We start from the raw sequence: 13,531 nt of genomic DNA, 5'->3' as shown, positions 1-13,531 counted from the left end.
TGAAACTAGAGGAAGTTGGGACAATTATTTATACACTATTCTTTCCAACATTTTGGTGTCGAAGGGAAAGAGAAAGACCAACTGAAAATTTCAGGGAGAGGTAGTAAGTTCCAAGGAAGTTTAGGGAATAGCTTATGATTAGAGATATTTTCAAATTCACAAAGAGCTATCATGAGGAAAGGGTCTACTTTTGTTCTTTGTATTTCCAAATGGTGAAAGCTACAGGTTTAAGCATAATTTGGTTCAATATGAGAAAGTTTGAAAAGTCAGAGTTATCTAATTATAAGTATTCAGTCATAGTCTAGGAGACCTCTTGGTGGAACAATTGTAGGGGGGATTAAATTATTGGATGAGTGGTTTTATTCAATGACTTTTGAGATCCTTTAATCCTGATTATATGGTTTTATAAAGATGGTAATACAATATTAATAATTGCTGATTTTTATTGAATGCTTAGCATGCACCTGGCATTATGCCATGAATATTGTACACATTATTTCATTTAATCTTCAGAGCAATTTTATGATGTAGGTGATACCTTTCACTCTATTTTATAAATAAGGAATCTAAACATTACTGAGTAAATGATTTGCCAATATTATACAGCTCGTATACAGTGTTGGTAATGGTTTTAAAACTCAAGTTATCTGACCCAGAATTTTAACACTACATTACAACTTCCTCTACCTTAAGTATCAGCAGATAGACAACAACAAAAGCCCAGTTACACAGGCCATTGTATTAATATTTACAAGTACATGTGGAACAACTTAAGAGTGATTGATTTTGGAAACACACTTGCATGGTCGAGATTCAATCAATGAGTAACTTGTGTTCATGCAACTTTCTCCAAGGGGAGTAATTCCACTATTAAATTATAGAAACACTGCTCCTGGGCCAAGCTCTGTCCTCACACATTCATGTCCCTGAGCACTCTGCATTTCATGAGAAGGAGAATCACTCTCTATCTAGTCATCCAGGAAGGGTGTGGGTTTAGGACCTAGGAGGGGCTTGTTTTGAAGAGTGTTTAAGGCCTTGTAAGATCTCGGGCAATTGAATACCTCCCTGAGCACTTATATTTGCTTCATAATTTTTGTAAAGTTACAATTCATCCAAATGTTATAACCAAATAGCATGTGAAAACATCACAGAAAAATGATATTTGAAAAGAAAGTCTTGCATTGGAATTCATAAGGAATAAGCCAGAAATGCCTTTGAAATTGAGGGGCTACTGAATTTTGGCTTTCATATCCCATCATACTCAACAATAAGCAACTTCTAAAAAATTGCCTGAAGTGTTTCCAACTTCTATGACATCATCTGAAGTCATGATCTCTAATTACAGTGATTTATTAACTACTAATTGACAGATATATCAATAAAATTTATTAACATCTATTAAATAACCATTTTATATATTGCCAGACACTACAGAGTATAAATTAATAACATAAGATTATTACTTTACAGTGTAGTTAATGAGACAAGTCACACAAGATAGTGGATGATATAAACAAATATTTTAAATATATAAGTAGTGCTTTTTGGAATAAATATTCGTCTATAAATCATCACTTCAGTTAAAAATTATTTCACAGTTCCTGCTTATGATTTCCTAATCAGCTAAAAGACGGTAATACTTAAATAAGTGGCACTAGTCCAAATGAAGCAAAATATGAATTTTTCAGAGCAGTCAAATTTAATCATTCAAGAACAAAACAATTTTTTTTTAAATCAACTGTTTGAAATACCTGCAAATTGGATTCTAACTTGGAGGGAAAAAATCTGACATTTCTGTCTTAAAAATCAGAGTATATGGAGCTGTGGTAGTCAGTAGGGATACTCAAAAACATTTTGGTTCTTTCAGCCCACAGAAGGTCTGCACTTCTCCACTCCCTTTGAAGTTAGGTGTGGTCATTAACTAACTTTGGCCAATGAAATATGAGTCTAAGTGATTGATCTGTGTCACTTCTATAAGAAGATTCAAGGGTCAGTGTCTGAGTCCCATGTTCCCCTTGCACTACTGCAGTTATTACGTAAAAAATGTGTCCAGATAAAGCCTACCCCAACCTTAGTCTCCCAGACATTCTAAGAGCTGAGGCTCCTGTCAACCGCTGTTGGGCAAGTGGTATCAGCAAGAAGTAACCTTTAATTGTTTTAAGCTACTGAGCTTTGGGGGTTGTTGGTTACTGCAGGAAAATCCAGCCTATACTATACAGGACTATAACCATTAATGGATAAAGCACGGTTATTAACAGGAAGATGGTTTTTAAAATTGGAAGTTTCACATTAAAATCCAGTTTTCCGGCTTCTCTTGACAAAAACAAAAACAAAACAAAACTTCCAACATGTTTATACATAGTTGCCCCCTTCACAATGAGCATGTATCCTCCAGTTCACCACCACAGTCACCACCCAATGTGACTACATCTGAGCAGTTTCTCTCTGGGGCAGTGTGTAGACATTTGACTTTTAATCTCTGTACTAAGCCATCTAAGCATGAATCATCTCTTGAACTGACTGTTCTTTACCGAATTATACCTCATTTTCAGTTACAAACTTCAGCTACACTTGTATCAATACAAAAAATATGATCAGTATAGTCCAATAATTAAGACATCGGTTTCTGAAATTAGGTTCCCTGGGTTCAAATTCCAGCTCTACCACTTCCTAGCTATGTGCAATAGAAATAGACTGAATGTTTGTGTCTGCACCCAAATTCATATGCAGAGACCTAACCCTCAAGGTGATGGTATTAGGAGGTGAAACATTGTGGGGGTGATTAGGTGATGAGGGTGGAGCCCTCACAAATAGGATTAGTACCGTTATAAAAGATACCCTGGATACCTCCCTCATCCCTTCTGCCATGTAAGCACACAGCTTCCATGAACCAGGAGGCAGGAAGCAGACCCTCACCAGACACTGAATCTGCCAGCACTTTGATTTTGGACTTCCCAGCCTCTAGAACTGTAAAAAATAAATTTCTGTTGTTAATATGCCACCCAATCTACGGCAGCTAGTGATAGCTGCCCAAACTGACTAAGATACTGTACAACTTGGGCAATTTACTTAGCCTCTTCTATTTCCAGTTTCCTTATCAACAAAGCAGGGAATAAATACTGTACCTACTTGATAGGATTATGATGAGCTAACAGTAAAGGGCTTCCACAATGCCTGATACCTGGGCTAAGCACCCAGTGTTAGTTGCTATTATTTTTATTTTTATTCTAAATTCTAAGTGGTTTCTTCATCTGCACAGTTATCAGGGAATTCAATAAACATGAATGACAAATCAGATTTGGTCTGCAGAGCTGGTACCAACCAGGTCATGCCTCTAATAAAAATCAGACCTCCAAAGCAGAAGCAAATTTCATTCAGTGAGCACTGCTGTCTCAGGCTGTCTGTTGTGCTCAGGCTAATGGAAAGTTGTTCCCAAGAGCATTGTGACATGTTCATTTAAATGAGAAAACTATACAGACATTTACAAGACTTATGTGTAGTCTATGCCAAGTAGTCATTATGGCTCACATCAGTGATCCTGAGGCAAGCAGAAAGAATCACCAGGAAGCAGGACGTAGGTGCTCACCAGACACTGAATCTGCCTAACTGATGTCCATGGCCACGTGGCACAAGAAAGGAAATTTATGTGAACATTATCCTGTTGAAGGAAAGATACTGAATTCAACCAAGAAGTGTCTGAGTCACTTCTTAGGAAGTACATATAATTATTAAATTCAAATCACCTCGCCAAAAGAGCATCCAGCTTTCAGCAACCAGGGTATCACTCCTCATCACCCAAAGAACTGGCTTACTCATTAGAATCACAAAAAAAGTGATGAGAAGCACTCATTTAAAATGGACTAATTCATACTGAAACCACCTTTATTCTGCAAGTCCCTTTAAACCCTGGAAACTCCTGGAGCCAACTATGCAACTGGACTTAGACCATTAATAAGAACAGGGGGTGGTGAGCAGTGAGCAGAAGGGTAAACGTGGGAAGGGGAGCTCATGTTGACTGCAGGCCTCCTGTGCATCAGCTATTGTGCTGGGCATTTGGAATGTTGGTTTGTGGAAAAATGAATTCAAAACAGGACCTACAAGGAGGATAACATCTCCTTTTTACCTGATGAAAAGGCCAAGGCTCAAAGATGGTAAGGGAGTTGCCAAGTGGTCTTCAGTTAATTAGTTGTAGAAATTGAATCCGAATGCAGTTCTCTCTAAATCTGAAGTCTACACAGTCCTGATCACAGCTATTCATCACAGGAAGCCACCAAGTAGGTCCATGACCTTGACCCAAAGTCAAAGCGACCTTAGCTTCACACACCAACTGTGCCAAAGGCAATGGTTTTCTACTCCCTCTAGCTGCATAGGGCACTGTTCTCTAACCACATTTTGTCATCTCCATTTTCTTCAGAGCATCTTCAAATTTCTCATTCCTCCTCAAAATCCTGCCCCCTCATTCTGATTAGATGCCTTTGCTTCATATTTCACTCAACTGAGGCCATCAAACAATATCTCACCCTCCTGTCCATTCCCATACAAACTGATCAGTGGCCCATATTTCACCCTTCCTACCTGCCTCAAGGGAAGAGGTGTCCCTCCTCCTTGTCCATGGGCAATCTGTCTCCTTTGTTTCTGTTATCAACTCCTTTGAAGAGCCCAGGAACTTCACTGCATTAATTGTATATTTCTACCTCTCAGTCAATACTCCACTCACCCAAGGGCCTGGCAACATATATACTTGTTCATTCATGGATTTACCATGAAGTTAATGAAGCTTAAGTTTCACAGTCAACCACTCTCTCCTTTTCCCTCTGTCTTGCCTACGTGCTGTTCCCAGTCTGGGCTCCCACAAATGCTGAGAGTTGCTGAGAATTGAAATGTTTGAGTTGGGGAGGGGAAGCTGGACTGCAACTGGGAAGGATTTCTATGTAAGAATCTGCCATAAATTAGCCAGTGGTGGCACGCCTGTGGTCCCAGCTACTCAGGACGTTGAGATGGGAGAATCACTTGAGCCCAGGAGGTTGAGGCTGCAATAAGCCATGATAGCACCACTGTACTCCAGTCTGGGTGACAGAGACCTTGTCGCAAAAATTAATAAATAAAGAGGGCCCTTCTAATTATATATGCTTCAGGTACCCTAAAAACTGTATCTGCTCCAGTGCTTTTCCAAGTATCTCTGATCTTGAAGACATTCTTCCTGGACCTGACATCCCCCTCTGGCTGTAGTTGTATCTTTCCCTCTATTCTTCTGATTCATACTTTTTGAAAGATGGATTTATGCACATCAACCCTACTCATTTCAGCCTATTCCTTCCTTACTATGTGTAGTAGGTTGAATTGTGCACTCTCCCCAAAAAAAGACATGGCACCTAGAACCTGTGAATGTAACCATATTTGGAAAAATATCTTTGCAAATGTAATTAAGGATGTTGAGATGAAATCATATGAAGGTGTCCTTATGAAAGGAGGGGAAAACGTAGAGATAGACAAGAGGAGGTGAGGTGCAGATGAAGGCAGAGATTAGAGTGATGCTTCCACAATTAAATTATTAAATTAAATTAATGCCCCATCAGGGGCATCTCTCCCTGTGCTTGTCCCGTCAATCATGGGCACCAGGACTCTGTACTTGAGAGTACAACCTGTCCTTCTTACTCAGTCCCCAAGGACATTAGATGATTAGATTTAACCATGTGAAGCCCTAGATCTATATTTCTAGCCTAGATTTCTCTCCTAAGCTCTAAATTCATATATCAACTTAATATTCACAGGCACATCTAGCTCATCACCTTTGCCTCATGCCCCTGGTTCTAACCCAATATTTTGTCTTGATGAATGGTCTCACTATCTATCTAGTTAAATCATATCAGAAATCTAGATATCATTTTCTCGCTCCCCATATCCAACCAAACATTCAGTCCTAAAAGATCTGTTTCCAGGGCCAGGTTCAGTGGCTCACGTCTATAACCCCAGTATTGTGGGGGGCCAAGATAGGAAGGTTGCTCGAAGTCAGGAGTTGGAGATCAGTCCGGGCAACAAAGTTACACCTGATCTCTACGAAACATTCAAAAAATAAAAATTATCCTAGCATGGTGGAACATTCCTGTAGTCCCAGCTACTTGGGGGTAGAGTGCAGACTAAGTTGGGAGGATTACTTGAGCCCAGGAGCTCAAGGCTATAGTGACCTGTAACCACACCATTACACTCCAGCCTGGACAACCGAGCAAGACCCTGTCTCAAAAAAAAAAAAAATGCATCCTTAACCTTTAGAATTTGTCTCCACTTAATTCATTCTACCTCTTGCCTTATTTTAAGTTCTTGTTATCCCATACTTGGCCTTCTATTGTTTGGCTAGATCCTTGTCCTCTGCAAATAACCTGCCACTTTGCCACTGAAATGACCTTTCTAAAGACAAGCTGAAATTCTTTATAAAATTATGAAACAGCTCCTCTCTCAACTTTCAGAATAAGTTAACAATTGGTTTCCACCTCCACTGGTAGCCTCATCTCCTAGCACTATTCCGTGGGTATTCTCACCTCAACTCTCCAGAATGTACTCCTGGACCCTTAAACACATCTGTACTTGCTGTTACATTCCTGTCCCTTCTGCTTGTCATTCTTCCTCACCTTGGTTTATCTAACGTTTACTCAAATTTTCAAAACCTCACTGTCCAAACATCACCTTATCCAGAGTGCACTCCTTGGGCCCAGACTAAATTTCTTTTATTTATTTATATTTATATTTTTATTTTTTAGGAACAGGATCTCACTCTATCATAGGCTGGAGTACAGTAGTGCAATCATAGCTCAGTGCAGCCTCGACCACCTGGACTCAAGCCAGTCTCTTGCCTCAGGTTCCTGAGTAGCAAGTAGCTAGGACCATAGGCTTGGGCCACCACACCCAGCTAATTGTTAAAAAGGTTTTGTAGAAACAAGGTTTCCCCATGTTGCCCAGGCTGGTCTCAAACTCCTAGGCTCAAGGAATCCTCCTCTCTTGGCCTCCCAAAGTGTTGTGATTATAGGCAGAAGCCAATGTACCCAATCTAAATTACTTTTAATAACGATTCATTTTAATTATAAAAGCAATGCATGATCATGGTCAAGAACTCGGAAAACAAAAGCATAATCCCACTGAGAAGGATTACTATTATCATTTGGTCAACGAGCCCAAAACTTAACTGATGGCAATAAAGGGCAACAATAGACTGTTTATAAAATGGAAGAATTACATGGTAAGCTTTGACCTTTTGCCAAAAGTAGAAAGCAACCAAAGTGTCCTTCAGTAGGTGAATGGATAAATAAACTGCAGTACATCCAGACGATGGAATATTATTCAGTGTTAAAAGGAAATGAGCTACTGTGCTCGTTTCGGCAGCACATATACTAAAATTGGAATGATATAGAGATGATTAGCATGCCCCCTGTGCCAGGAGGACATGGAAATTTGTGAAACATTCCATTAATTTAATTTTTTCTCTTAAATGTTTTAAATGAAAAAAAAAAAAAAAGAAATGAGCTATCAAGTCATGAAAAGACACTGAGGAAACTGAAATGTGTAATATATTACCACATGAAAGAAGCCAATCCGAAAAGGCTCCATACTATATGATTCCAACTCTATGACATTCCAGAAAAGGAAAAACTATGGAGACAGTAAAAAGATCCATGGTTGCCAGGAGTTAACGAGGAGAGAGGGACGAAAGAGAAAAGCATGGAGGATTTTTAGGTCAGTGAAACTACTCTGCATCATACTATAATAGTGGATATGTGTCATTATACATTTGTCCAAACTCATAGAATTTACAACACCAAGAGTGAGACCTAATGTAAACTATGAACTTTGGGTGATTATGATGTGTCGACGTAGGTTCATCGAATGTAATAACTGTATCACTTTAGTGGGGAATGTTGATAGCAGGGGTGGCGGTGCATATAAGGAAGCAGGGGGGTCCTATGGGAAAATTCCACCTTCCACTAAATTTTGCTGTGAATCTAAAATTGCTCTAAAAATTGAGTCAGGCCAGGTATGGTGGCTCATGCCTGTAATGCCAGTAATTTGGGAGGTCCAAGGCCAGCCTGAGCAACATAGTGAGAACCCCATCTCTACAGAAATCAAACAAACAAAAAATTGGCTGAGCATGATGGCACATGCCTGCAGTCCCAGCTACATAGGAGGCTGAGGCAGGAGGATTGCTTGAGCCCAGGAGGATGAATCTGCAATGAGGCATGATCATGTTGCTGTATTACAGCCTGGGTGACAGGGTGAGACCCCGTCTCTTAAAAAAAAGAGAGAGAGAAAGAAATTGAGTCTGTTTTAAAAGGGCAGGGAGGTGGATAGTGCAGGAAGAGCCTACGGGAGACTGACAAGAATCCTCAATTTCATCATTAATGCAAGGACAAGCCATTGAGGGGCTTTGGGGAATGCAAGAATGACAAGCTCTGATTGCCTTTTAACATAATCACTTTGGCTGCTGTGTGAATAACAAACTGGAGGGAATCATAGTGGGAGCTGGGAGAACAGAACAGAAAGCTGTTAATGTGGTTTAGATTAGCTAATAAGGACTTAGGCTACAAAAAAGGCAGTAAAGATGGCAAGATGTGCTAAATTAAAAGTAATCTTTGGAGGGAAAATTGACAGGACGTGGCAATGGATCAAATGTGTGGGTTGAAATAAAGGCAGAATGATGTCAAAGTTTTGGGATGAGCAACTAGAAGCCATTTTTTAGATAAAGGGATGAACAAAGTTGAAGCTAATTTGAAAAGCAGGATGAAGGTTCACCTTTGAGCACTTTAAGTCTGAAACTCCTGGTAGTGCTTCACACTTAGTAGGTGGTCAGGTTGCTTGTCTGCTGTTGTTACTACTGTTTTTGTTATGAGCACAACAGAGTAGGTGAAATACTAGACACATTCATTATTTTTAAAAAACATTTTTCAGAAGTCAAAAGAATAGATGCAGAATCCTATAATTTCCCTGCCATCCCTGCCTCACAACCTGTCATAGTGTCTTTTTAATTTTTTTTTTCTTTTTGAGACAGTCTTGCTCTGTCACCCAGGCTGGAATGCAGTGGCGTGATCTTGGCTCACTGCAACCTCCACCTCCTGGGTTCAAGTGATTCTCCAGCCTCAGCCTCCCTAGTAGCTCGGATTACAGGCACACACCATCACATCCAGCTAATTTTTGTATTTTTAGTGGAGATGGGGTTTCACCATGTTGCCAGGCTGGTCTTGATCTCCTGACCTCAAGTGATCCACCCACCTTGGCCTCCCAAAGTGCTGGGATTACAGGGTGAGCCACCACACCTGGTCTAAAGTGTCTTGAATCCTTACACTCATTACAAGCCACTGAGGTTTATCCCAGTCACACTTGTCATAGCTCTGCAGAGACCACTCTGAAAAATCTGCTGGAATGCATTCATGTTAGTTTTTCAGTAAATAAATCATTATTCCCAAAGATCCAAAACAATGAATTAATTTTAATAAGAAAGCTTAATTTAATAAGAGACTCTCCAGTATTACTCTTCCAAAACAGTGGTTCTCAAAGTATATTCCCCAGACCCACAGCTTCAGTATCTCCAGGGAACTTGTTAGAAATGCAGATCTTTGGGCCCCATCCCTTACCTACTGACTCACAAACTCTGGGGGATGAGCACAACATTATGTTATCACAAGCCCTCCAGGTGACTCTGATGCATTTTCAAGTTAGAGAATCACTAATCTATAGCCAGGGGTGGTGGCTCATGCCTGTAATCCTAGCACTTTGAGAGGCTGAGGCAGGCGAATCACCTGAGGTCAGGAGTACAAGATCAGCCTGGCCAACATGATGAAACCTCATCTGTACTAAAAATACAAAATTGGGATACAAATATAATTTGTATTTGGTGTACAAAAATACAAAACTGGGATTACAGGTGTAAGCCACTGTACATGGCCAATAGCAATATTTTCATCTGCATGAACAAAAGTACAGAAGGGTTCTGTTTATTGACAGTAGGCGTAGCACATCCCTGAAGCAGGGGCTCCGGAGGAAAGTGTGCTTACCTGACAGATGCCACTGATACACATGTCCAAGGAGTCCGTGTTGCAACGAGTTCCATCCAGTACCTTAGGTGCCAGCTCCACCACCAAGTTTTGTCCTCGTGCATGACACTTGAGTGCACACGGCGCAGCAGGATCATTATATCGTGGAAGCCATTCATAATAACGCCCCTGATACTGGACATCATTGTAGGCTGAGCACTGCTGGGCTCTGAAATCTTCTGCATCTGGAGGGCAGTCCTGGGGACAGAGGGAAAAGGCCACATGCACATCACCCAGTGAGAGACGCCAACAGAAGGTGAAATAAGTTAACCAGAATCTCATGAGACCACACCCCACTTGCCTCTATCTGGGAGTCACCTAATTCCCTGTCATTGTTGTTTTTAATTCATCTGTCTTTCCTCCCCTGTCAGGCTCCCTCCCATATCTTCACTGGTACCAAGTACCTGCCTTCAACTGGCTGTAGGATGGATGGCAGAAAACATAGCTTGTTCAAATTCTGTCTACAACAAAAGCAAATAAATTCTAAGTAAATGCCTTAAGTTGCTCTCATAATAAAACGTGTTTGTACAAATATTGATGACTCATTGATCTTTTTACCAAATTATTGATTCCACCCACCAGAATTTCCACAGCAAGATACTAGTTGAGAAAAGTGTTACTTTATTCATCAAAAATCTACTTTTGATATGTCAAACTTCATAATTAAAGAAAGCAAATACAAAAAAGCAATATAGCCGCCAGGCACGGTGGCTTACGTCTGTAATCCCAGCACTTTGGGTGGCTGAAGCGGGCGGATCACTTGAGGTCAGGAGTTCCAGAACAGCTTGGCCAAAACAGTGAAACCCTGTCTCTACGAAAAATACAAGAATTAGCTGGGTGTGGTGGTGCATGCCTATAGTCCCAGCTACTCACGAGGCTGATGCAGGAGACTGCTTGAACCTGGGAGGTGGAGGTTGCAGTGAGCCAAGATTGTGCCACTGCACTCCAGCCTGAGTGACAGAGCAAGACTCTGTCGCAAAAAAAAAAAAAAGAAAAAAAGAAAAAAAAAAGAAAAAAAAGAAACCAAACTCACACACACCATAATTTTATATTTTTATTATGAAAGTAATAAATATTCATTCTACAAACTTTGGAAAATAGTTTCTACTCAACAAAAGAATAAATAACATAGATCTTTTGTCTCTAAATCTTCACACAAATCTTGATTATTTACCAAGGAACTCTTTCTGGAATTAAATTTCTGCATCCAAGGTTATACCCATTTTATAGACTATTCAAAATATTGCAAAATTGCCCTCCACTATAATTTTCTAGTTTTTTTTCCCAATCAGAAATACTTCATTGTTTTCATTTGCATTTTCTTTTTGAGATAGAGTCGTGCTTTGTCACCTAGGCTGGACCTCCCAGGTTCAAGAGATTCTCCTATCTCAGCCTCTCGAGTGGCTGGGATTACAGGCTTCTGCCACCATGGCTGGCTAATCTGTTTTTGCATTTTTAATAGAGATGGGTTTTCACCATGTTAGCCAGGCTGGTCTCAAACTCCTGACCTCAAGTGATTCACCTACCTCAGCCTCCCAAAGTGTTGGGATTAGAGGTGTGAGCCACCATGCCCAGCTTGCATTTTCTTTTTATTGTTTAATATCTTTTCATGTATTAATTCTTCAAATTTTTGTATTAATTCTACAAAAATTTCTTGTTTTATATCCTTTATCCATTGGCATTTTTGTCTTTTTATTATTTTCATCAGATGAAACTATTAAACTTCATAGAGAAATTATCAACTCTTCGTCATTTCTGTTGGAAATATTTTCCCCATTTCATTTTGTTTTTAGTACTTTGTAAAGTCAAAAAGTTTTACATTTTCATGTAGTCAGCTCTATTAATATTTCCCCTTAAGGTTTCTTTCTTTATTAATGGGCTTAGAAATGCTTTCCCACTCTGCTCTGAGAACAGATAAATACTTAAATGTATTTTCCTAGTTCCTTTATAGATTAGCAGTCATATTTAACTATTTGTTATATTTGGAATTTATTTAGATGAATTATTTAAGTTAGAAATCTAGCTTTATTTTTTTTTCACAAACAGATATTGATAAATTATCAGCCAGGATTTTTAAATACAATTTTCTTCTTTTTGCTACTTGACTTTTGTATTTTATTGTTTACACTTTGGGCCTTTATAAACTTCCTTAAATCCTTTTTGGAAGTAGATAGGGAATAAATAGAATATAATTAACAAACATTCTTCTGAGATTAGTTGTATTATTTTGCTGTGAAACATTCCAAAATCCTATATTGCATCCACATTTTTGTTTTCTTAGCAAAATTAAACAAGGTTACACTAATAGAAGCAAGTCAAACTGAAGAAGACTAAAACTGGATGATTTTTTCTTTAGTCAGTGTCTTACTCTGTCACCCAGGATGGAACACAGTGGCATGATCACAGCTCACTGCAGCCTCGACCTCCAGAGCTCAGGTGATCCTCCCATCTCAGTCTCCCAGGTAGCTGGGACTACAGGCATGTGCCACTACACCCAGCTAATTTTTTGTAGAGACAGTTTTGTCATGTTGCCTATGCTGGTCTCAAACTCCTGGGCTCAGGCAATCTGCCTGCCTCAGCCTCCCAAAGTGCTGGGATTACAGGCATGAACCACCATGCCAGGCCAGATGACTTTTCTCTGTTGAAATGAGGACTGTATCCTCCATCTGGCCATAGGAAGGATCTTCAATTACAAAATTACATCACCTCCTCTTCCTCCAGCCATGGCTAGTTTTCTCTATATCTCACTCTTTGAAACCAACCAAAGGAAAGTGTCTAAGAGAGCAGGATGCAAGCAACTTCTTTGCATTAGGCTCAATGGCAACATTCTCTAGGGACTGAATGGGCCGGCTAGCTAACTCTCGACTCCCTTAAATTCCATAAACCAATGAAGTTTCACAAAATTAACAAGAGTTAATTAGCGGAAGACACCTTAGAATGTCAGCCTTAGGGTGGCCAGATTTGTACATGTGACCAGCTCCCTTGGCCACAGCTGACTATCCAGAGGCAAACATCTGGTACACACCAGGTCAATCTTTCCCAGTAATTTGAAATTGCAACAAAAGAGTTGGAGCCAAGAGAGTTAAGAACTCATATCAATCTAGGGCTGGACTCGCCATTTCTTTTATAAGATTCATATTGAAGCAAAGCAAGCCAGTTCCCACAGCAAAGAAGAATGAATTCAATAAGAAAGGAGGAGGAAAGATAGTAAACTATGCATTTAAATAGGAATAAGTAACCTGTGTTCCTCATTTTCTGATTTCTGGCTCCAGGCCCTCAAGGCCTGCTTATGCTTAAATTCCCTTAAAAACTCACATATCCATCCAGTGAATCCCCTTTATCCTGAGCTAATGTAAGTAGACTTCTGTTCTTAGTATATGATGCTATCTGATTAAGGCAGCCTGATATCCAGATCATGCTTTCTAGTTTCCCAGGGGTAATCACTGACATTCTCT

General features: G+C 39.8%; 1 protein-coding gene and 1 non-coding gene across 13 annotated transcripts in view; one reads left to right on the top strand and one right to left on the bottom strand.

Moving 5' to 3' along the window:
- ADAMTSL3 (ADAMTS like 3) overlaps window positions 1-13,531 on the bottom strand; it is a 402,196-nt gene that overhangs the window by 220,602 nt on the left and 168,063 nt on the right. For all 12 annotated transcript variants that reach the window (XM_007990199.3, XM_007990200.3, XM_037987797.2 and 9 more), the window contains one exon: window positions 10,038-10,274. In XM_007990199.3, the coding sequence (XP_007988390.3) occupies window positions 10,038-10,274 (237 nt within the window). The remainder of the gene's footprint in view (window positions 1-10,037; window positions 10,275-13,531) is intronic.
- Window positions 7,359-7,465, top strand: LOC119620406 (U6 spliceosomal RNA). Its single transcript, XR_005236934.1, has one exon. It is a non-coding gene; the product is annotated as a U6 spliceosomal RNA (small nuclear RNA).

Source organism: Chlorocebus sabaeus, chromosome 29 (assembly GCF_047675955.1).
Source record: "Chlorocebus sabaeus isolate Y175 chromosome 29, mChlSab1.0.hap1, whole genome shotgun sequence".
Taxonomy (NCBI): Eukaryota; Metazoa; Chordata; class Mammalia; order Primates; family Cercopithecidae; genus Chlorocebus; species Chlorocebus sabaeus.
Note: the sequence above shows the minus strand (reverse complement) of the source record. Positions and strands in the feature narration are given on the sequence as shown.